The following is a 26,267-nucleotide window of genomic DNA, read 5'->3' as shown; positions in this document are numbered from 1 at the left end:
CGAAGAGATACTTTGAAGATTCACAAGTGATGAAGTTGGCAAAATATGCCGCAAAGATCCTGTAATCGTTTCTATTGGGCAGAGACTGTGGGATAAGGGTTGAAACAAAGCAGATAAGTCAAAAGTCTGTTACGTCTGACATGAGAAGAATTGCTTCCCATGAAGATTAAGAAGCAGGACAGCAACAAATTTGTCTAACTTTGTATTTGGAGATGCAACATACCAAATCAACAAGAATAGGCAAAGTAATCTCAGAAAGCCAGCAGCTCTTTAAGTTGAGGATATCCACAAGTTGAGAAAATTCATGCTGTCCACAATCAGAAGCATGACGAATTCCTCATCTGGGATTCTCATAACTTCAGGAAGTTACATAATGTGCTATTTTCAAGACTGGCTTTGTTTAATGCAAGGCGTGGTGGTGAGCCATGCATACTTTCAGAGTGAAAAGAGGCAATCAGTAATGCATGGATTGATCAACAAAAAGCTGACGAAATTTATGATCCTCTCGATAATCACATGCTGAAGAAGTTAAAGGTCACATATCAGACCTGGAAGGGAAACAACCACCTTGTGCCTGTTCTCTTCCCAGAGGACTGCATAAAGTGTATGGAGGTGCTCACCAAAACAGATGTAAGATCATCACCTGGGGTATTGGAAGCTAATGAGTACGTCTTTGCTTGTATCCTGTCATCCCCAAATCATGTCACTGGCTGGGCATGCATTGAATTGCGTTTGCGGTGATGCAGATGTAACCAACAAGGCAAGACTGAGTGCTACCAAGAATCGCCATAGAATAAGCACTCTATACGCAGCTATGGAGATTCCAGCATCAGAAAGAGCATTGTTCTTCAAACATATGGGGCACTCCTCCACCATCAACGAAAATGTCTATCAGGCACCTCCTGCTGTCATGGGAGTTGTTAAAGTTGGCCGCAGCTTCATAAATTGATGTAGGTAAAACATGCTATTTAAGCATTAATATTAAAGATAAGTAAGTCATGTCTATTGTAAAACCATACCTGAATGCACCTAGTTGCCATTAAGCTGAGATTATGATATTGGTGCATCATTAGGGCACGTACAGACTTATTTCAATAACATTTGTCTGGTTTTGCAGTTTTACCTCACATTCATCACTCTTTACAAGATGAGTCGTGTATAAGCATCGACCAAGTTCTGTCTTGGAGTAGAGGCTCAGTCGTAGTCGCAGTGGCGAAAACATTTGAGAACAAACCAACACCAAACAACGATTAGGTTCGTAGTTTGCTTGGGTTCTTAGACTGTGTTCGCAGTCTGCGTAGTTTGCTTTCGTGGAGTGCGGACGTGTTTTTCGGCTGCTCTCGACTTTTCGTTCACCACACCTTTTTTTGTGTTTCTACGTTGGCCTTTCATTAGTTTGCAGTTTGTTCAGTGTAGTTTGTGTGTTTTGGGTTTGTTTCGTTTTGGTTTTTGTATAGGTGCGTGGCTTTGCCACACCCCTAGCTATCATGGCGGCTCGCCGTGACGGCAAAATGGTATTGTTCAGTTTTTCGGGGGAGGTTAAGGTCGTCCCCGGACAACTTTGTTTTGCTTTTGCGTTCTGTCGGTTTAAAGGTCCCTGGAGAGGTTGGCGCGCTTCAGCGTAAACCTCTCCGGGTATGAATTGTTTTGATGTACGCTTTACCTCGGAGGCTGCCCTCGTCCGAGGATTCCATGTGTTGGAGGGAGTCGAGGGACTGAAGGTCACACAGTATGACAGTTCGGTGTGGGTGACAGTCCTTCATCTCCCTCTGGACATGTCTGAACAGATTGTTGTGCGGACACCGGGGCGTTTTGGGAAAGTAACCTGCTACGAGGAGCCGGAATTCCTTCAATGTAAGGGTGTAAAGACCGGGACCAGACGAGTACAACTCAAGTCCGATATCCCCTCTACCTTGTGGGCTAATGTGCACAGGGCCCACATTGCATACCCGGGCCAGCCTCGCACTTGTTGGAGGTGTGGGCTAGAAGGGCATGGGGCCAGGTTGTGCTCGAACAAACGGTGTAGCCGCTGTTTACAGGCTGGGCATACCCTGGCCGACTGTAAAGGGGATATCGTATGTAATTCGTGTGGGAAAACGGGCCATCTCGCTCGTTTATGTCCAGACCGCTCATACGCCGCGAGAGTGGCTACGTGCGTGGTTGAAGCGGTCCCCGTCCGGGCCTCAACTCCCCTTCGTGTTCCACCTCGTCCCTGGAGGAAGTTGCCGAGACTGCCAGCCTGCCCACTGAGGCGGAGCAGGACAAAACGGCGGAGATGGTATTAGCGGAGTGGCATGCGGAGCAGTACAGGCAAAGGCCGGCTTCAATGTTTGCCATCCTTTGTACCTGGTCTCGACACCTCGCCAAGAATCCGACAGTTAAGCTTCCATAGGCCCCGCCCGATCGGGAAAATGGAAGGCAAAACAACGTGCTACTACAGTGTCATGGTCAGAGAGCGGACAGCTGAGCGTCTCGCAACCCGAAAATTTCAAACTCACGGGCGCATACACGGAGGCATCTTCTCCGTTAGGCCTCACCCACGTATACCCCGTACTGCACGGGTGCATATGCCTCCATACATCGGCCAAAAGGTGTGCCGAAGTAAATCTGCCCAGCTCTGTGATCCCAGCGTCTGTCAAGACCCGACTCTGGGACACAGTTAAAGTCTCCGACCATGACACATGGTGCACTACCAGGAACAAAGGAAGGTAGCGTGTTAAAAAAAATATCGTCTAGCAGAAGGCCGATTGGGTCCATACACATTGCAAAGGGAGATGTTACCCTGTGGATACTTGAATAAAATGCAAGCCAATCGGCCCTCGTGATCCGTCTCCACCCTAGTGGCACAACCCGCCTGACGAGGTGACAGAAGGATGACAGTGCCACAGGATGCAGACGAACCAAACGAAGCATGCAGCTCACCACCCCACTCATAAGCCCATAGAGGGACATCTTCTTCCAAAATGTGTCTCTTGCAGGAAACGCAGTCGACCTCCATTGATTTACAATACTGGAAAATGCGACTGCGCTTGCGATGATCCCTCATGCCATTCACGTTGAAAATGGCAACTGAAAAAGTATGGGCCATGAGAGGGCAATGGGGCAAAACTACGCCGACGACGATTCCGTAAGCTTCAAGCGCGCCCTAGACGACGTCGTCCGAGTCGTCACTTGAAGCCGACCTTTTAAGAGAGGGTTCCCCCATCTCGTCGTAGCAGCAGGTGTCATTTAAGGCTTCCAATGGGATTTGCGAGATCTGTGCTGATCGGCCAAAAGACCGTTTTTTCATGCCCTGTGGGCATACAGCATGTATGCCATGTGCGGTGTTTTTAGAAAAGGAAGGATGCCCTTACTGTAAAGGGACAGTTGACAGGATTGGTCATCTCTTTCAGTAATACATTCATGCAAGAGTGATTTATCAGTGAGCCATCTCGAATGTGGAGTGTGGCATTTTTAAACATTAGTTTTATGGGACCTCATCTTTCTTCACATCTGGTATAAAATCAGGTATTATATTTTGGATGGCCATATGATTTCTAATCATTGTAATAACTTTAATGCCATGTTCAGAAATTGGAGCTTGAAGGTCACTTACAGATCAATTTGGGTTAATTCTTGAAACACTTATGCCTTTTTTCAGCAACAGTATTTTAGCATTCATGATAGTTGGTCATAGTATAGTGATCATTCATCACTGACTTATTCGATGTTCAGGAATTTGGGGTGCATAGAGGATCATCTATCATTTTTAAGTCATTCTTGAAACACCTACTTTGCTTTTGAGTTCACCTGAACAAGATAGCAGATAGCAGAACATTGGTGCTCTCTAATTGTTCCAAAGGCAAGGAATCAGGAAGCCTATGATCTACCTTATTATTAATTGATGCTGAAATTTAAAATACCGTTCAGTTGTCTTGTTTGTTGTTGAATTGTTGAGTTGTCAAGTTTCTTGTTGTTGTTCGAGAATTTTAAATGCTTTTTATATCCCTCTTATATATTATATCATCTGTGGTATGGATTCTGCACTTTTTGAAAGTTACTTGCAGTCACAATGATGCCTGTCTTAAACAGGTCCGTGCAACTGTGACCTTAGTTGTACTTTCCAAAGTAGTTGAAATTTGAACTAGCAGCTTAGTTCTATTCGGTCCATTTATGGATCGTGTTGTGATTATCTTTAACACTTTTAGTTGCACATTTCATACATTTTTTTCGACATACTTTCTTGTTGTTACAAGTTGAACACGTGTATTATATGCTTCTTGCAATGCAGGCTGTGGCATTAAATGGAGTTGTGCATGGTACACGGAGCTTTGGTGATTACACCTTATCTTCCCACATCTTACTGGAAGCTTGATTAAAACACTTGTTTTTTTATGGGCTTTTGGTACTGCCTTGGCATTTTATTTAAAGACTTAAACATTCTCTTTTTATTTTATGAATAATTTATATATAAGTTTAACATGGTAATGCTTGGTACAAAACTCGTCAAAAGGATAGAACTCAGCAAAATGCCAATTTTATGAAATTTGACAAGTTGTCGAGTCTCGTCAAAATGTGCTGAATTTTCCATTTTGATTTTTTTTTCATTTTGCCCAGTAAAATGTCAAAATTCAGATTATTGTCATCTCTCAAAGCAGGTGTGATGTCATCAAGGCAGTTTATAACAAAATTTTCTTTTTATATTTATTTAGAAATCAATTTTTTTGTTTCAAAAGTTAACAAAACCTTTAATACAAAGAATCAAACATCCCCTCCCCTCCCCACCCCCAACAGAAAGTTCAATGTGGATGTTCTCTGAAGGATAGTTCATGAAGGTAAAAAAAATCGACCATTCTGCCCAGATGATATCACACATATTGGTGTTACCAGATGCTGTATTAAAATATATAAAATATTGGTGCTATCAAAAATATTAACTGGTGCTATAACAATAATGTTAACAACATGATAGCAATTGCAATAACAAACAAGGTTGTTCTCGAACCTCCAGTCTCGCTCACCTGTTTATGAGACGGAGGTTTTCACTGTGATTGTCAACATGCTATGATATACGCATGGTAAATTGGGAGATTTTTTTGTATATAAAACATCAATCTGGAATTGTTCTGAAGACCTTCAAATGACTTTCAAAATTGTTGCCAACAAATGTTTACTAAATGTACCACATTACATGTAAATCGAACAATGAACTGATACTTTGACCCCAAATGACCTGCATAAATTTGGGCAATAAGTCTCGACTATATCCCCCTAAGTATGAATATCAAAACTTACAGATTTTTAGATAATGTAATTATTAGTAGTATCATTAATCTTATCCTAATTAGCATAATTAATTAGCATGTGTGGTGCCAAAAATCTAATTAGTTCAAGTATCCATGTATATCCTACTTCTTACCAGATTTGGTCAATATAGCTTCAATGGTCAATATAGCTTCAATGGTCAATATAGCTTCAATGGTTCTGGACATATCGTGTTCACAAACCTAATTAATCCACATTCATCATTAATCCACATTAATTACCTTATAGGACAATGAAATCAGTTTGAGAACCCATGCCCCTCGTGCACGCTACCAAGTTTCATCATAATAGCTCCTACGTCGGTTCAGGAGATCGCGGGCTGGAGGTATTCATATTACAAGCTTATTTCATCTAAATTACTAAATTTACTTAATTAGCATATATGACACTGGAACAGTGTTCGACTTATGGCCAAAAAATTGCATAGCAACAAATTTCGACAATTGCTATACAATATTTTTGTTGCATAGCAGTTCCCCAATATTGAATAGTAGTTTTTAAATTACCACAAACGGACCAAATGTTGGCGATCAATGTATTAACTAGAAAATGTTTGTTTATTATTATTATTTATACTAGTGTTGCTACGATAACCATTTTCAATATCGGTATCGGCCGATATTTGCAATATCGGCAGCATATCGGTATCGGTAAAATTTTGCCTAATTGCCGATAACAGCAAACCGATATTGAACTTTTCTTTTTAACAGCAGAGCTACCTGTACTTATTTATACTTGCAATGATTGGCCTACACACAGCATTAGTGCAGCATATATACACTGTACTAACCATTCATTTCCTCAAAGGCCTTCGTGAAAACCTTGAACATGATGCATACAGTAACTGCACAGTTCAGCAGTGTTGGAAAACCCTGTTCAATTTCCCGCGAACACACTGCCGATTTCCCGCCGTTGTTCGCCTGCCTAGCACGCGTAACGTGCGAGCATAAAGGCGTGGTGTCCAGGGGCCCGTCTTAGGGCTATGGTGGGGTCATGGGGTAGAACCCCTCGTGGGGATCCTGGGGGCGAAAGCCCCCGAAAATTGTCATTTTTTTGCGATGTCTGGCGATGAAAAAATTCGCAGTTGAGGATGCAAAATACTGACAACTTTTTTTATTTCAATTGTCACGAAACTGATGAAAATTTTTAAATGACAAGTTTCAATCTTTAAAAAGTGCAACTTACAAAACTTCCGATATTATGAAACAAACAACGTTCAGCAAAGCCCCGTTTCTAGACTGCCTAACAATGAATAGCGTGCACTATGCGTACATTTTTACAACTGCAATGTTTAACCCTATACCCAACTACTGTACCACGGTACATGTGCTGCGAATTTGCCCAGGTACCTTCCCAACAACTGTGAGCTCATCCCCTGTGTAACACCTGTTTGTTAACATTTTTTTGGCGCGTTGCCAGGGAACCTTTTAGTTACGTGAGATCCGTAACCGCCGAGGTGGTTAGGCTATTTGCTTTACACTTAAACTATGGTAGGATATTATTTTTTCAGCTTTTTTTTCGCTATACGGTCAAGTGAATAAGTTGTACATTGAGTATAAACTCAATAAATTATAACTTCTACATTGTGATCGACAGTTCGTAAGTTAAGGTTTGAGTGTTTGCTCCCAAATCTGACTAGGAATTTGTATCGCACAATTTGGCACAATGTGCGATGCTGATTTGGAAACGTCTCGCAAGTTTGTCGTTTTGGATCGCATTTTGCGATGCGATACCGGAAAAATCGAACACTGCACTGGAAGTATAATCAGTTCGAGAACTCATGCCTCTAGTACATCCTACCAAGTTTCGTCATAATAGCTTCCACGGTTAAGGAGATATAAAAGCATGTCAGAAGCTTATTGATCAAAATTAATTACCCTACCAAGTTCCATCATTATAGCTCTTTAGGTACAGGGCTAAGCATGCATGTTACAAGTTTATGCACACACACACGCCAAAGTTATCCCAAAGTCTCTTTCTGATAAATCCGGCAAGACAAAAACAATACAAATGAAATATGATGGTGAACCCTAAATAGCTTTTAAGGAGGACGGATGGCTTAGTTGGTGGAGCTCCTGCATAAGCGTACGGGACCATTTGAATTTGGAGAAACTTTTCTTGCCCGAATATTTGATTGCTGTCCGAAATTTCGATGGCCGTCCTGGGGGGGGGGGCCTAAGGGGAAGGGGTGTACATGTGGAGAATCGCCAATCTTCCATGGTTGGAAAAAATGACACCCCTAGATTGCCGGAAATAGCACTCTCCAGAGCTTATACGTAGCTTGACATTGTGGTTGAAAATTTAGACAAAACATTCTCTGCACCTTAGAAAATCTGGAATGATATCGAGTATAATTTTAATGGTTATTACTGTAATCCGGTAATTTTAAGTAGCCTATATGGAAATTTCCTATCCATGTACTTCAACTAACTTGTAAGAAGTTGCACTGCATATTATGAATGAAACAACACGCATCACACGGCGAGGTATATATGGCTGATTATTCCAGTAACCCCCCCCCCCCCCAAAAAAAAAAGAAGAGAAAATGGGGTTAAATTGGGAATATTTTATATAATGAATAAATCGAAGGCTAATGTTGAAAATGCACATACACTTATTAGTCAGCCAAAATTTTTCGCAGTCGGTGAAAGGTTTTCATAACCTACTTTATAAATTTTACGCCGTTGTTTAGCATATATACGTACGCAAAATACTAGGGCGGAGCGCGCTTTTTGTTTTTGTCTCCGGAAACTTTAGTCGGCCTAAAATTTGTCTAACAAATAGAATAATGGTTTTCATGCTCTTGACGTGCAAAAATTTAGGGGCAATCTTTATACCAGATTCGGGCAGCACAGTTGGGCAAACCAGATTCGGGCAAACATTAAAGTATAACTTTCATTGAATACACTGACTACCGTCAAAATGCCAGTAAAGTAGTTGCGCCCGAATTGGGGAAGCTATTCTGCCCGAATCTCGTACGCATATTAACTCGAATTCCAAAGTTCCAATCCTCGCAAAAGAGCCGGAAATTTTTCCCGTTGTCTTGGGCACTTGAAGACATGCACTTCACATCCACTGCTGCTCTCCACCCAAGTGGTTATTGGATACCCTGTGAGGTGTGGCTTGTCAGGATTTTCCCGACGAGGGGGCCCGAGTTCCCCGACAAAATTCCCCGACAAAAAATGTTCTTGTACACATTGTATACGGTAAAGCCCCTATTTCCCCCCCGACGGAAGGTAATTTCCCTAGCTGTGTGTTCCCTAGCTGTTTGCAATGTCACAATGTTACGGACATCGGCTGTTAGCTTGAGAAATATCAAACTCAGAGGCGCTCTGTGTACGTACGGCATGACCGCCCATTACACGAGCGCCTAACGTTAGGCGTTACCCTAACTAATTGGCCGTACTAATATTTGGCTCGAAATATTTCCCATAATGCAATATTCTTCAAATTATTGGCTGGAGAATATGCCCTGTTTGCATGTGTTTGAGGCTCGAGTCCATTTTTCCTGGACTGGATTTGGGCACCCTGGAATCGGACTTGGATTTTGGCACCCTGAACTCGGATTTGGGCATCTCGGACTTGGACTCAGGCACCTTGGACTCAGGCACCCTGGACTCGGACTTGGCCGAGCCCATTCGAGTCCAGTATTTGTTTTAAATATATTTCATCTATGTGTTGGTGTGCGATAACGTCCCCTCCACATAATAATACCATAGCCTGTGTTATGTAGTGCATTCACTATTCAGGGAATTTGGATACCTACCTTTCATGGAACATTCCCGAAAATGAATTTAAGAGTCATTCATTATACCGATTATATGAATTATGATATTAATAATTTATAACAAATATAATCAGTCCCAATTATATTTCACACTAATGGTAATTAATTGGTATAATCCATTGCCATGATTAAATTTAGTAGGGGTACGAGTTGACTCTAAATGTTATTATCTATTACACATGGGTTGGTCGGATGGATGGACGGACGGGTAAACATAGAGAGAGAACGAAAAACGTGTAAGATAAAATCTTATAAAAATGAATATGTTCAATATGTCAAGATACCGGATCCGACGTACGATTTCTGTTAGAGCTATATCTTTGCTAGACTTCAAACTCTTCGAAAATTTCATTAAGAGCCACATATAGTCCAATTGCTTCTGTCACATTTTCAGACATTTAAAACTGGTCCAAGTCACCAACTAATTCCGTTAGTGCTTTCGCAAAGAAATCATGGCAACCGTACCGTGGCAATGTTTCACAGTACTCTCGTTGGAATTGTGTCAAGTCTTCGTCAGATTTATCGAGGCTCATCTTGTGGTCTGTAGCTTCGAAAGCTTCAGGGATGTAAGTACATCAGATCAGGCTTACCAGAAGGACACGCATGTTGTCTTTGCTGTCTGTTACAGTGCTGATTCCATTGAATAACAATGCTGTCCAGATCCTTTTGAATGAGTGTGACAAAACAAAACCGTAAACATTCCACTTGTATCGGGTTGCATTCTTCTCAGTTGAGACCACATGCATTCAGTTCGTTGATTAGCAGTTGAGCGACCATATAGGAAACTATTTTCTTTTGCCCTTCCGTCTTCATGGTGCCACCGCAGTGCGACTTGCAATCTATGAACTATGGTGTTCTCACTTCCTGGACCTGCACGAACGATTTTGGGGACACCCTGGGAACGACGAATGAAATCTGTAATAATTTGCAACTAATCTTGGGTTGTTATTGCTATGACCAGCTTTAAGCCACAGTAATCGTCTCGAGAACCCGTCAACGGCTCCGTGTATTGCGATGCCGAAAGGCTTTAACTTATCATAGCCATCAATGTGAATTGTATGGTTTGGTCCAGGACACATATACACACGACGTTGCAATCGATGAGCAGATCGTCTCGATACGCCATCTGGGTCGATGATGTTAAGCATGCTTCTGGTAGTATCTTGTGTAACTTTCAACCCATAAATATAATTCAATCGATGCCACATAAGTCTATAGCCGATATTACGACCACTGCCTTCTAATTCACGAAGAATAACTTGGGCTATGTCCTCAACGGAAGACTCTTGCCGGAGTCTTCTTAAGTTCAACTGTCGCAGTAACCGCTTTAAGTGCCGAATGACTGATACTAATGTTATGAGACAACCCCAGTAGTGCAACAATTTCCTGCCACTGGAACCCTTGCATGAAGTTATGTTCGATTAAAGGCATTCTCAACCCGCGGCCAATTGCTCCTAAATCTGCAGCTGTGTATTCTAGTGGCGCTGGCATAGTTACGTATAGTTTGCAACTCCGATTACCTGTAGGGTAAATAATAACATATTATTGTATCATTGTATGATTATCTCAAACTCTGACCCGCATCCCATGGATCATACTTTTTTAACTAATAACATTATACATGCACACCACGTGACCTTGACGTGACATCCCAGCTGAATTCAGGGTACAAGGGACCAGTGCTACCAAGCTCTATCAAATCCGCGAGATTTTTTCCCAAATCACAGAGTGGTAAAGGGCAATGACCAATTAAATTGTTGAATCCAATCATGTACGTGACGGTTTAAAAAAAATCTAAATGCTTTCCCTAATTTTGACTCCGGTTTATGAAAGACCATGCTCCAAACTCTTACCCTAACTCTTTTTTTAACCCTAAACGTTTTGTCGAGATTGCAACCAGTCGTCTAAATGACAAAGGTAACGTGAAAATAGACGTTTTGACGTGATGCATTTCGTCAAAATTTGTGCATCTCGCTAATTACGTCATTTTTTTGGACTTTGGCATTTTGTCAAATTTGTCAATACTTTCGTTTTCATGAGTGGTTCATCTTGCTAAAAGTATCTTTACTGAATTTTGTCATTTGACGAGTTTCATGACCATGCAGTGTTAGTGCTAGGATCACAATTTAGGGGGTTCCCCCTTCTAAGCGTAAATTTGGACTTTTAGTAACGTTTGAACAAGTTTGCTACTTTTTGCATTAACAATTGACTGTTTGGCATCAGTACACACAAATTGGAGCTGATATAAATATATGTAGATATATATATATACATATGTAGATATATATATATATATACATATGTAGATATATATATATACATATGTAGATATATATATATACATATACATATGTAGATATATATATATACATATATATATATACACATGTATATAGCTTGGCAAATTTTGTAGTAGTATATTTGACCTGTGCAAAATTTAGCTATTAGGGACCCATCAAGATATATCTCGTTTATTTTATCGTCCTATCGATATATGTTTTACTATCGATGCTCTTTTAATCCTGGTAAAACTGACCAATGGAACTGTTACCTTGAAAGTCACAATTTCGATCCCTATCCCTTTCGGTGATACATATACTGATATCCATGTTCATATTGACGCATTTTCATTTGGTATACAAACCTTGTGACGTCATCACCGCGCAATGTCGCTAAGTGTAATGTAGAGCTCATATGGACGTATGTACAGTGTGGTAAACGTGTTGTCCGTGTGGCCGCAAGTGTTCACACTGTATGCAAGCAAGAACGGTAAACCTAACTTTTGTTCGCGAATCGGCGCGGTATCCATGTTACACTATCAAAATGAGAGCCGTCGAGATTGACTTTGGAAGCCTAGGTAATACCGTAATACTTTCTTGCAATTGCTAGATATTAATTCCTTTACCAAATGCTTTATTGACTAGCCTAGGATTAGTAATAGTATAAAGTAGGCCTCAGTTCCCTGTGCAGCTGGCTGATTATCAATCACAATTTGTGCAAATTATAGCTCAGCTCTCACTTGTCTCACTCAGTGTAAGCCTAACATTAACAAGATCTAGCCTAAGTTACAGTAATGTTAGTTTTGCCCTAGATAGGCTAAACTTCATTTTAATTACATGACCTTTGCCCCAAAAACTCTACAAAAACACAAATAGTGATGAATGATGCTTACATAGCACCGTTTTTTGATGCAAATGATACAGTAAATATACCCTAGGCCTAAGTTAAGCCTTAGCCAACAGTAGCCTATTGCTGAAGACAGGCAAGGCTGGACAATGCTTAGCCTACATTAGTAAAATGCCTTATTGTCTAGAGCTATTGTGATTTTTTTGCCCACAATTAACTTAAAATACAAAGCCAATTTTCAATTCTGCCCAAAAATTTAATTTATAACAGCTAGCCTTAAGCAGGGTAGGAATTAATATTTGGCTTTAGGGGACTAGCCTAGTTTGGATATAGAAAAGTTGAAACGCCCCCTTAATGTATTTACGAGGGCTTTTTTAAGGTTTAGGGGGGCTCTTTTCCAAAGTTCAATATATGCTGTTTATGGAAATGGTTGTAAGCATTCAACAGGATAAAGTCAGCATAATTGCCCTAAATAGTGTTGCGACTGTATAGCAAGTTCATTCAAAGTTTGATAGCAAAATTTGCGAGCATTTAGCAAATAATGTCAATCCACCGAATATATGACGAAAACCAATAACCCATGAACTGAAATAGAAAACACAGGTTTACTTCCACTGGTGACTTTTCCTAAGGCATGTATGTTTTCGTGTGTGGATAAAATCACATACCTTCCAAACAACTGCCAATTTCCAGCAAATTTAAAGTTGTAAACAAAGCTATGCAGTTTTTGTTTTGTTTTTGCAAACTGATGGTTAGGCTACATTTCCCATTGACTTAGTGTGGTTGTTAGGCTAATATTTGGTTAAAAATTGCAAGTTTTAATGGATATTTTTAATTTTTATTTTCAACACAACTTCAGCGAGTAAACAGATGGATAGGTAAGATTACCATGTTGACCTTCTTCACCTATGAAGTTAGGCTACTATGTGGTCTGAGATTTGTGGGGATTTTAGGTTATTGGCACTGAAATTGCTTAGTGGAGGCCGTAACCGCAGTAACTACTGTATGCGGAGATTGTGCGTGACCCTCCGGCACTGCTTCAAGTTTTATGCGGTATTGTGAGAACTGTTTGCGCGATTCGCGATGCTACTGCAATGCCTAGCTAAAACAAAAGCATGTCACAATTAATTTTACACAGACACCTGATATAACGAGGGCGATTTTCATAAGGGCGAATCGTCCTTCGCCCTGCTTATTTCCGACCCTGGCCTTGACATTTCACTTCCATGCTGTGCCCGTAGAGGTGGGCAAATGTACGCACAAAGTTAGGAGGGGCACATTATTAGAATAATCCAGTAGCATAGTGGGCTTGTTATTGAGGATTTTAAGGATTAGATCAATGATCCTAATGAAAGATAATCCACAACAATCATCTGCAAGCATTTTTCATGTTAGACCAAATAGTATTTCCTCCAAATATATTGTTCACTGCATACATAATGTGTAGAATTGGGCGAACTTTGACCTCAAGATGTCGCTTTTCCATCACAAAATTGCCCATATGCTTGGCCTATACAGATATTCATGATTGACAAACTTAGCATCAGTTTGTCCAGTTTTAAATTGCATTTTTTTCTTTTAATAGATTATAGTTTAAGGAGGTTCAAGGTTTAAGGTTCAAGTTTAAGGAGTACATATTTCTGCTTTCTTTAATAGGGTTAGATATGCTGGCCTACTGTTCCTGGGGTGGTACTCTGATAAATATGGAGGCACCTCAATTAAGGTTCCAAGTCAATGATGGGCCTAAGCCTGTTACTATAAACCAAGGATAGTTAGGACACAAGTGCTTATTAACATGCGGGAGGGGGACGGTTGACCAAAAATTAGGAGTCAGAGCTGTTTCGCTGATGAGGTGTTTGTTGTGCAACTTTCAGCAACATTTTGCTTATTTTACCTGTGGCCTCCTGACCTTTGACCCTTTAGCTAACTTATGACAACATAAAAGTTTTCTGTCTGATATAGGCTATTTCACATATATGCTATATGGTGAAGTCAAAATTGACCCCCACTCATACACAGACATCAAACATTTTTTTATTCCCCCAGCCCAGTTGGTACTTGCCAGCCAATGGCATACGGTTATCATAAGGTACCCCATTAAGTGCCCACTAGCCCACCAGCTTACAGTTCTATACCACAAGGGATGGAAATTAGGCTACTTGTCTGTTTACAGACCATTGGTTTGTTCAAAAACAGGTGACCCAATGGAATAAAACATCTCCCTGTCTCTAAATGTATACAAGGATGAGATAATAAAGTTACAACACAAAAAGTGACAAATATTTTAGCTCCTTGTGAGAGTGTGGTATTAAGGTGGTGATAACTTTATTAAACAGATCATGGAACATACTTCTTTCTAAAATTTTACAGGGCAGGTTGCGAATGAAGACCGAGAAGAGGCAATGGGTAAGATCAAAAATTATACTTGTAAGAGAAAGGAAACCATTTCATTGTGTTTGGATAAAAGCTTTGTCAATTGAATGATGGAAACAAAAGGACCCAGTAATAGCGCAATTGAAAAGCTTCATGTAAGAAATTTTAGAGGCTCAGCCGTAAGTGTTTGTTTTGTGGATATACTATTTGGTGTCCTTAATAGCTAGGTATGTAAGGAATGTGCAATCACACAACTTTTCATGTGGATTTTGCGATTATTCCTCCATGTTTTTCTCTGGGCACATGCATGCAATGGTAGACAACTTTCACTGAAACGTATTCCTCATGGAAAACAACCCCAGCGAAGTTGTAACCACCTAAAATATTATTAGTGTTTGGATGCACCATTGACCACCATAGAGTGGAGGACTGGTAGTCCTGGGGGAGGGGTGAGGGGTGATGGTTCGAATATCCTATCTAAGCCTCAGTTTCTTTGTATATTTCAAATTTCATAGAAGTTTCTCCCAGCCAGTCAGTAGTTCTAATATGGTGACTCATGTATTAATGTTGTTAGTTCATTTCTTGCTGTGTCCAGCAGAACAGGTGGCTGATGTTCAACAGAGAAAAAAGAGAGCAAGAAGAGAATCCCCATCCATGACCAACAAGTCACCTGTATGTAAGTATGACAGTTTATTATACTGGATATGTAGGGGCACCAAGAATTATGGGAAGAGGGATAAAATGGCAAGAGATGATGTCGAAAAATATGAAATGTTATTAGATTAATCTTCAGCAAATTGAGAATAAAGTCAGACTTAAATGAGGGAAGTCAATCAGCTCCTTTGCATTTTGCAGACTAGATCATTGCCTAATAAATAAAGTGATGTTATTGCAGTTTGTTATCAAGTCAGTTCAAACATAACATAACTGATTTTGTCGAGAAAAAAAAAAGATATTAGAGGGACACAGAAAAAGTTATTAATCTTAACTGAGACAATTACCTGCACTGACCTATAATATACTGAAGTAGAACATGGTAGAACTAGATGTATTAATGTAATAACTGGTGAGGCTTATATTCCTCTAGCTATGCTGTAGATTTTGAAAGCTACAAGTCATGTTCCATGTGAGAAACAGTTATCAGCTTGACATTGTATTAAAACTTTTGTATTTTGTATCTGCTTTAGCTGTTCATTACTCTCAAGACTCAAACATCTGCATTATATCCTTTATGAAATACATTTCCTACCTCGAAACAAAGAACTACAGAACTGTAGTAAACTTACCAGACCCTATAATAAAATACCTATGCTACATCATTGACCTACTCGATATCAAAAGAGGTATTAGTTAACAGTAGCAACTGGCTGTTTGACTTTTGTCATGCAGTCTTACCAAAACTATAAATCAGCAATCAAATTGAAGAATATAGAGTGTAACTTAATAACTAATAAATATACCCCAAATATTTATTTCTTGTACAGAAGGACTCTCATATGCATGTGGCATACAAGTCAGAACTATGTTTTCCCTAATTCCAGTTCCTTTTCTTTCTCAGGCAAATGTAATTGCATTCCAAATGAATTATACTGACAGTCTTAATCTCCCTGACACATGCAATGGTTAACAAGTGGTTACTTTACACAATAACAGAAGGAAGATAACCCTGCAGACTTTGACCTCATAATGCTTGTGTTTTGTAAATTTGGTTGGATGGATCATTCAATTGATATAAATTATCATTATGAGAGCAATTGGGCCACTAAATTTAATAAGTTACAGTAATATACTGTAATTTTACATGTAATTGCTAGTTGAGTCAAGGGATGGATATAATTTGGTGCCATCAGTTCTACTTATTTCCTGGTGTCTGTTATCATTTGGTTGAATAAGATAAAGTAGTTGCATGTTTTAGGAGAGATGAAAAATCTGTGACGTTTGCTTCAAGATGACTATGCAGCTACTGGAATTATCAATTAGTCTTGAAGCATAGAAATTTTAAAAGGCATTGAACACTCGCCCCAAACCGCGTGAGGCCATCTGAAAAAAAGTTAACTTTCTGTTGCTTGTAAGTGACCTTTTGTTCGTGTGACTACAAAATGCAGACAGTTCAGTAATGAAATGCGATACCTTGTTATCTTTAGCTGGACCTGAGATGTCCATCGCTGTATTGGTTTTTACACTATGCTGTGGGTATTGATCGCAGCATTAACATGATTGCCTTGTAACTCTCAAATTTGATTCAAGTTTCTTCATCGGCTGTTATGTCGTATTCTTCACTGAGCATGTCAATTTGGCCTGCATTCAGGCAAAAGGAATATACCAATCACTGCAGTATTGGAATGGTGACAAAATGCTGATCAAATAAGAATTAATATTTACTTTTCTTCACAATACAACTTAATCGCCCTTGTGCGTGGGATCAGATCCTCCTTGCATACTCACAAGGATCGGCAGGAAGCAGCTAGGGTAAACTGATTTCGGTAGACAGGACACACTTGGTTATATATGCTCCATTAGTTTACTTTTGGGCAAAAATTAATCAGTTGCAGTTAAAGGTGGCAATTGCTCTTATTGTGCTATGGAAATCTGTTTAAAACAATAATATTGTTTATGCTTTAGTTTTGTTAGTTTTTATTTTGGGTAAATGCAATAATCAAATCATGTGGAAATCTGGCAAATGAGTCAAAGCAAGGACGGACAGCTATTGTGAAAGAAACACCATTAGATGAGCTCATTTGGCATGCAAACAGCTGGAGTTTATTTGAAAAAAGTAAAAACAAGAAATGCGTACAATTCTTTGTGGGAATCAACTGAACCAAGGAAATGTTTGCAGAAGTGCTCCCATAATAAAGAAGATGTTTTTATGCTTTGTTTACACAGATGACTTTAGGCTTTGCTTGTATAAATATTACTTGAGCATAATGATGCACCTTAGTAAGAAAGCAGGCTAAATTTAGTTGGCACTTTTTCTGGATTTGAAATGACAGAGTAAAGTTTTATTTAAGGACTGGAGACACTCTTCCAGTACCTTGTTTTTATCAATTCGTATGTGATGAAAGGAAGGTTGTTATTACTGGTGCACCTTTATATAATGAAGAAAAGGTTTATTCCTATTAACAAGTTATACAACTTCACATACCCTGACCAGAATAAGGTACATGTGGAGGATTCCCAAGTTTCCTAATTGCCTCTACAGCTAGCTGCTGCAGCAATCATTTCCAACACCAGACAAATTGGGTATTAGATGTTTTTTGTACACATATATTCAGACATTATGACTGCAATAGTTTCAAATCTGCTGAATATTAATGAGCATTCGCAAGACAACACTTCCTCTGGTTGCTTTACCTAGTGTTGTATGTCAGGCGTCAGGTACCTTCCATGGTGTATAACTGTATCATCAAACATGATTTCATATATAGTTCTTTCTCATTTTTGAAGTCATGTTCAAGATCAATTAACATGGATTTCACTTTTTATTTTCCTCATTTGTTTCAGGTAGGAAATACATTAAATGGAGTGAAAAGGCTTCAAAGTGTGTGGTGGAAAATTTTGACTGTTACACCAAAGGACTTGCAGAAAAGAAGCTCCAAAGTAAGTATGCATGCCTAAGTTAAGGCCTGATTAAATTATATAACACATGTTTGCTTTATCTCATGAATATTGATGAGATCAAAACACTTAATGTTAATATCTTTAAATTGGGAAATCAGGCAACCGTAAGGTGTAATTTCTTCAAACATATTCCAATTGCAAAAGTACAGCTACCAAATGTTGGAGGTTCTTCAAACTTTGTTATGTTGACATTGGCAGATATTTGGAAACCTGCTGATATGTGCTGTACAACTTATATCAAGCACGAGGGACAAGTCTTAGCAGTATTTGCAAACACAAATTTTGCTCTTGTTTCTATAGAGCTTTTTGAAAAAATCCTTATGAAACTAATCAGTGAACATCAGCAAGGAACTGTGTTTTCATTCTGGTTGTGTTCCTGTCAAAAAGTACCACTGGAGTTACCTTTCATGATCCTAACCCTCATAAAATTTTATAAGCAAAACAAAATCATTTCTAATTTGTAGAGTGATTTTTTTCCCAACTAGGTCGCAATGAGATTGAAGATTTTCTGGAGGAAGGAGCAATAGACCATATGTTTGATTGGTGGACCGTCAGAACAAAAATATTCAACGAGACTAATAAACATAGATTTAGGGAAAGGGCGAGATCAGTAGAGATGAAGATGTTATAGATTAAGTGTGTTCTACGTTTACTGTGTTGACTGTAATGGATATAATAAACACTGACAAGGGACGTAGCTAAGGCCTGATGATTAGGGGGGGGGGGGGACTACTCACATGAACAATTTTTCAATTGTTCACTTTATTCCAACTGAGTATTTGGAATGAAGTGAACAATTAAACATTTTGCAGAACATTTTTCAATTGCTCAGATGGAATGAAGTGAGCAATTGAACATTTTGCAGCAAATGTCCAATTGACAAGATATGATAAGTTGTCAATGAAACAATTTGCAGAAAATTGTTCAATTGCTCAGTTAAAGCAACTGAGCAATCCAACATTTTCCTGATTTTTGATAAGGTTTTATCTTGTTATCTAAAACAGTTTACTAAAAATGCCAACTTATGGGGCAAGAGTTTTCTTATGTTGATGGCACTTTTAAGCTTCTGTAGATTATCATTTGAGTGTTTTATTGTATTCCATAGAGACTATATATCCTGAACTTACTTGAAGGGTCAACCCAACCAATAGCAAAATTAGTACTTATATAAACCGAATTGAAGCTGGCGAACCTTGTACAGTTGTTCTATTAGGCATTTGTTTTTAGAGCATTCAGAAACATACAGAGTTTTGTATGGTGGAGTATAAGGGTCGCGAGATACAATTTCTCAAAGTGGCAAGGAAAATGTGGTAAATATGACTGATTAAAGGTCAATTTTAACCGAAATATTTAGGTCATTCACAATCACAAGAATATATGAATAGGCCTAGGTAAATTGGAGTGCGACAGTCAGAAATTCTGATTGTCGCACTCAAATTTTCCAATGTCAGTTTTACCAAGATTTGGGGGGGGGGGGGTTGAGACACTCCCAGAACCCCTCTCGAGCAAGGTCCCTGCCACTGCAGTGTGGGCACATATGTTTAGCTGTTCTAGTGTTATAAAAAAGTAGAGAGAAGGAAGAGAAACCTGCTAATGAAGAGCTTCTGTGTTCCAACTTGATCTCATTTTCTCTATTTTCTCATAACTTGGGTAGCTAGGCTACTGAAAGTATTCTAATTTAAACTTTAAGTGTTTACAATTGATGGGTATGTTATTTGCATTATTGAAACACAACGTAATGGTAAAAGAAAAGATACTTACAAAGTTGTAAACAAGAATAACAAAAAGGAGCTTCAAAGATTAAAGGGATAAAGCCCTTGATTTTTTTTTTTTTCAGTTTAATCATGTACTTTATAAGATTATTCATTGTTATATAGCATAATAAAGGTAATCTGATCCATTGAAGGAATATTCTTTGATGGTAAGACACTATCGATAGAGATCAAGCATACCTGTATGTATGTTTTTAACTTTTTATGAGTGATGTGAATATTAACCTGTTCAAGTTTATATTGAGTGGTATCAATGTTCAGCTGTTCAAGTGTGTTAAAACAAAGACAGAAGTGAGAAGCGGCTGCAAATTAAGAGTTTCTTCCAGTTTTAACTGAATACATATTTTTTTTAATGAGTGGTTAAACATCCTATATGTGCCATTTTAAATTAAAGTAATGCACAAGAGGTAACATCACTTGATAAACTCTCAGAGTTATGTACAGTGAGCATTACCAATGTGTTGCTGATACTTAATATCGTGAACTCATATGTTTCAATCTGCAACAATCTTTACCTGCATTAGCGGGAACAGAACAAGTTATAGCAACATATGTGACAGTGAGTTGCCAAATTAGCATTGTTTGGTGTTTTCTGCCTAAATGAGCACTTTGAATGCGCAATGATAGAAGTTAATACTAAAAGCAAAATTTGCCTGTTTAAAAAGGGTTCTCAGTTGACAGCCAAGTTATGAGAAGGAGGTTATGGTTGGCTGTATGTTTGATAACATAGACAAACTTAAAATACTACGTTGAACACCAATTACATTTTCATTACTATTTTCTTATGGGAATGTACTTCTTTGCTCAAATAGTTTGATGCATAAATTGCTAGTTTGCATACAGGGAAAATGTAAATAAACAGTACCTTGTTTCGCAAAGGGAACCTCTTAGAAGTGAATGCAGAGGTCAACATGTTTAAAAGCTGTATGTAATGGTGCATTTTCACTGCTGCTCAATCAGTATTGACAGCCCAGTATCTGTTGCCTCATGTTTATGACATGGCTAATTTTCCTTTTTTTCATCAAGATAGGTCAAGTTTTCCTACTATAGATCTGTTCATGTGATTATTAAATGTTAGTTCACTGTTTAAAATATTTGAGAGATGTTGAGGTAGTTGTACCTTTCTTTTGCTGTATATTAAAAGCATTTCTGGTCACCTGTCTATTCTATTCTTTTTTATCTCATCCTGATAAAGCATGCTAATACTTACTAAAGATCACTCACTGATCTGCTTAAAGTCAATCATTGGTATAAACCAACACACATGCAGACAAGGATACATTGCTTGTGAGAACCTGTACACAAAGCTCTGAACAAGATGCAAGCAGGCAGGTGTAGTTCCAGCAAGTAACTCAAGAATTATACCACAATTGACAATCGATTACGTAATCACAGAAACTTTTTTTTTTCAATTCAGCAGATTTTCAAGCTTATTGTATTGTGTATTGTTTTTCAAAAATACTATGTAATTTTATTGGTCATTGAAACTTCTCACGGAGCACTCACAAAGAATTCACATAAGATATGAATACTTTGCTATACTATGACTCTTGTCAACACTACTGCTAAAATCTAGTTTACTATGTATGTTTTATTCAAGATTTCAAGGCCTTATGTTTCCTTCATTTAATAACCAGCAATGTTAACAGAAAGGGATCCACACTTCTCATGTGGTGTACTTTTGTATTATGTTCTCATTCCAAATGTTCACAAGTTGACTAGTATAGTGTACTCCTGTAAACAACACAAAATATGCATTTAACTTGTATTTTCAAGAGTGTGTATGAGTAATTGATGACCTTTGGAATGGTTCATACTATGGAGATAGTGTCAATTGCATATAGTATACTCTGCACCCAATGATCAGTTTTAATGTACATTAATTTCAAAGCTGCTGATTTTCATTTATTTTTGTTGTTCACTTGCCATAAGGATTTTATTAAAATTAAATGAAAAATATCTTTGTGCTTGAATGTTTCCTTTCTTAGTATTTATGCTTTCTGGCTTGGTTTGTGAAGTAATGTGATCATATGTATTGTGTTTCTGGTAACATTGAAAAAGGCTTAGGGAACATAGGCTGTGATGGGGGAGGGAAAGGATGTATGATTGATGAATTGCTGACCAATGTCATTGAATATGCTAGACATGGATCTTCCATCTAGCCAAATGGATTAAAGCCATATCCGTCAAGCTAGTCACAAGTCTGCCCCCCCCCCCCCACTCACACAACCCCAACATTTTACTCGCTATGCACGCTAGTGGTTCAACAATAGAGCCAAGAGTTTACTGAATAAAATCAGTGGCAAAAAACCTTCACACCCATAAATACAGCCGCCCACACCCCCACCCCCCCCACCAACACAAGAATGCCTCTTATAATGCAACGCGTACCCTCATTTAATGTCATGTGGTGACCACAGTATGCCTGAAGTATACTGGCTTTGTAAAAGACCAAGCTAATTAGGTTTTCCTCGGTGGAAAAATTTGAGCAAGCTATGTCTGAGGTTAAAGCTACACAGATAAGAGAGGTAGAAGTGTGCCATGAACACTACAAACAGACTGCTAAGACTAGAACTTCGTAAAAGACGAGAAGGAAAGCACCGTACTTATCAAAATAGCTACTCCGAGGGAATCTGACCGACTTTTGCTAATTATACATTGACAGCATTTTCTGATCAAGAATAGTGTTCGACCGATAAAAGGTTAGATAATCGGCATCGGGCCGATTATCAGACAATCGGTAACCGGCATCGGCAAAATCCATTGCGCTACCGATTATTTGGAACCGATTATTAGGTTCCACATCAAGGATTGTATTTTTACGCGCTTTTGATTCACCACAACTACAACGGGAGAAGTTCCATTCAGCGCTATTCATAGCCGGCGAAGGTGCGCTGCTAATCTACCGTGAAGCGGTATCGCAAGTCCCTCACGCGAGTTTGTACTAATGCTGTTCAATATACTATCCAGTTTTAGCAGTTAACATCATACAGTATACTCGCGATAAGCTTAGAGGGACGACGTTATTATTATTTTTTCACTTCGCTTCTTGCATCTAACGAAACCTCCTGTTATCAGGTTCAACGATTGATATGAAAGATTATTTGTTTCGAGTAAATGTAAAACCAAATCAATATACTTTTAAACCACTTTGGCCATTTCACCGTAGGTGAAAACTGGAAAGTGAGAGTGGCATTACGCTTTGTTCATTGTGAGTTCTACGTACATTAGGCTAGTCTGGCTAGAGAACTGTTGAGCTAACTGTTTAGTTTGAAAATACGCCCAATTTTCTACAAATGCCATAAAATTATGCAATCAAGGGCCCAAATACTCCTAAAATTCCCTAGAAAGGTTTGGCGACAGTCCTCGGTAGTTCTACTGCATTACCATTTGTGATTACCAATCACTGATTAGGCAAATATTCTTACGCATATTTTTGCGAAAAATCCGAAGCAACTTTTTTTCCCTGACCTAATGTACTATACGTGCTAAAATATCACCTTTGCAGTAATTAAACTCACCGACTAAAGCATGTCTGATTTCCAGGGACTTTAGTGTGTGGTTTTCCCACGTGTAGTTATGTCAATGGAGAAGCGCCATTGACTTACTGTGTATGCTCGTTTAAAGAACGTTCCATCGGAAGGTTTCCCTCGCATATGGCAAAACTTGAAGCAAACGTTCGGGATCGTGTTATCTTTTTCAATAAAATATTAAAATAAAACTGCCTATCCACTAAAGGTTATAGGCATCGGCCCGATTGTCACAGAAACTAATCGGTACTCGGTTAAGCTGATTATCATGTCGGTCGTACTCTAATCAAGAAATCTTTACCATAATTTGGGTTTTTGTCACACCGTAACATTGGAAAATAGTGTTGTTATAAACTAATGAAATGTGTATACTGAATTGAAAGTTCTACATTAGCTGGTTATATTTTGAGCAAATTTATTGCTTAAAATTGCCGATAATTCAGTCAACTTTTTTATATTAAGATTCTTTCCTATAACATGCAATGAATGAATGGCACACACACTTAAACCGTATACCGATCGGAGAGTTGTATCAATGCATACATTATGTGAACATATGTACTGTACTCTTAACTGTTAATAGAGGGACATATGCAAGTGTCTCTCTATCGTACTAAAAATTGTTTGAAGTACGTAAAGAAGACACAGTTACTATCGCTTTTCTGATATATCTGTCAATGAATTGCATAAAAGATGCGATCCAAGTTCCATGTACTGCTATCAATCCCTCCAGTCTGCGGTGAATTTATCCTTAACGACGCATTTGCATTAAGACTTATATGTGGCTTTATATGGAAAGTCCATCCAAGGTGGTTTTTTTGACGGAGTCCTGGTACTGTACACATATATATATATATAACCCTAGATATATATATATATATATATACATATACATACATACACATACACATATATATATATATTTATTTAATTTTTTTTTTTCATCCGTATTTTAAGTTCTCGTATACACATCTATTGGTTTTCGGTGTGAATATGAACTTTGTCATACGTTGACAATTAATATTTAAATTAGCTTGATCACCCAAATTATTTCTCCAATACCTCGGGATTGCCAAAACAATACTCAAGTAATTAAGATAGGAAAAATGTTCAATGTCGTGCTTTTCCACGAAGTCCCTATACTGTAGTATGGTACCATCCTCATTAACAAAAATTACTAACATAGTACGCACCGGCTCTAAAAAGTCTTTCATTGTAAATGATCTGTTTATCAATCTTGATAAAAGAATTATTTAGGATTATTTGATTGCCATAATTAACTACAGGAATATTGTAATTATAATGAGCCCAAGCTTGACAGACCTCTTTTACAAATACATTTGAAATATCATTAACATCTGTGTTCTGAAAATGACAATTAAACAAGAATCTACAGCCATGGGCCTTCAAGCAGTAATCAAACAGATCCTTCCACGGTCGATGATTATCATCTTCATACATTTTAACCGAAGATGTTTTTAAACTTGTTGCAAACAAGGCGACGTCAATCATACGTAGCCCACCATCTTGTTTATTATTCAAGAGACCGCTTCTCCGTATTTTGTCTGGCTTATTATCCCAGATAAATTTATGAAACAACATATTTATCTCTTGAAGAAAATTCACAGGAGGAGACGGCAACACTGTAAGGATATACACCAATTGGGACACTGCGTTTTAATAATAATAATTTTGCCTATAGGAGTTAAATCTGGCTTCGACCATTGATGAATAGGATTGTTTATACGAGATAGCTTTGGCAAGTAATTTAACTTGAAGAAATCTTCCGAGTGATGCGTGCAAATAATACCAAGATAGTTGACCGGACCATGTGTAATAGGAAAATTAAATTCATTGAAATAACCCGGGTAATTGGGGACTAGGGACCCTGTTTTTACGTAAACAATCAATCTGAAGAAGGATTTTTTGGATTCTCTCTACTGTATTTCGTCGATCATCTCACGGATTCAAACAACATCTTTAAACTTGTTTTCTTACTCCCATTCACCTTTCACCCTTAATCACAACTTTTTTATATCTCAATTCCAAACCTAGCGCCCTCTACTCTCGTTTTTAAATCCTTCAGAACAGACCCCATTAGAAAAAGTATGACTTACTCATATTAACCTGCAATCCTGAGCACTTGGAAAAAGTTGCTAATACTGTCATGACTTCATTAAAAGTGTCTCTGCTACCATCAGTTATTATAACACTATCATCAGCATATTGGGAAATTTTGAATTCGCTAGTACCGACTCTAATACCGTTGATGGCCCGATTTATATATACATATATATATTTATATAAATATTATATATATATATATATATAACCTACAACAGATCGCCTTTGAATGGTTAATAAACAGTAGAGACTGTAAATTCAGCTAAAACTCGGCTTTGCCTCGTTCGTTTTCATACTAAATTTAGAGTCTCGATTGTTTATTCCCCAGTAAAAGCCTCCTGGTTGCACTTTATTTCTTAAACACCTTACAATCCTAAGCAGGCCATTAACAATGGGGAGTTAGGGGACCATTTTCACAGTTTAATATACTCGAGTATTTTACGAGTACTTATTAGGCCTATTACCAATTTACGCAAGTTTTGGTATTGAAATAATTGAAATGTAATGGACAATTTGTGACCAGATATGCCTGACTAACCCTTTGTAGTTTACTCTACGTTATTATCTACTTGGAAGGCCGGGCTTGCAGCAAGTGTTGTCGCCTTTCGTTGCATCGAAACAACAAAGCTGTAA

At 38.4% G+C, this 26,267-nt stretch overlaps 2 protein-coding genes across 3 annotated transcripts in view; both read left to right on the top strand.

Annotated features, from left to right (window-relative positions):
• LOC139984726 (uncharacterized) overlaps window positions 1–26,267 on the top strand; it is a 226,439-nt gene that overhangs the window by 144,091 nt on the left and 56,081 nt on the right. The window lies entirely within an intron of this gene.
• LOC139984724 (uncharacterized) lies at window positions 11,544–23,481 on the top strand. 2 transcript variants are annotated; one of them, XM_071998756.1, is made up of 5 exons: window positions 11,544–11,948; window positions 14,588–14,623; window positions 15,189–15,266; window positions 18,092–18,187; window positions 18,694–23,481. In XM_071998756.1, the coding sequence occupies exons 1-5, from the start codon at window positions 11,846–11,848 to the stop codon at window positions 18,837–18,839; spliced, it is 459 nt and encodes a 152-aa protein (XP_071854857.1). In that variant the 5' UTR covers window positions 11,544–11,845; the 3' UTR covers window positions 18,840–23,481. The 2 variants fall into 2 exon arrangements, with proteins under 2 accessions (XP_071854857.1, XP_071854856.1); XM_071998755.1 differs by having other exon boundaries at window positions 11,546–11,948; window positions 15,186–15,266; window positions 18,694–23,480.

The sequence above is a fragment of the Apostichopus japonicus genome, chromosome 17 (assembly GCF_037975245.1).
Source record: "Apostichopus japonicus isolate 1M-3 chromosome 17, ASM3797524v1, whole genome shotgun sequence".
NCBI lineage: Eukaryota > Metazoa > Echinodermata > Holothuroidea > Aspidochirotida > Stichopodidae > Apostichopus > Apostichopus japonicus.
The sequence above is the reverse complement of the archived record's forward strand: the minus strand, read 5'-3'. Positions and strand labels throughout refer to the sequence as shown.

Coding starts and splice junctions, on each gene's coding strand:
- LOC139984724 (XM_071998755.1), top strand. CDS start 11,846: ATGCAAGCAAGAACGGTAAACCTAACTTTTGTTCGCGAATCGGCGCGG. Junction 11,949..14,587: donor GATTGACTTTGGAAGCCTAG/GTAATACCGTAA, acceptor AAAATTTTACAG/GGCAGGTTGCGAATGAAGAC. Junction 18,188..18,693: donor TGCAGAAAAGAAGCTCCAAA/GTAAGTATGCAT, acceptor TTTCCCAACTAG/GTCGCAATGAGATTGAAGAT.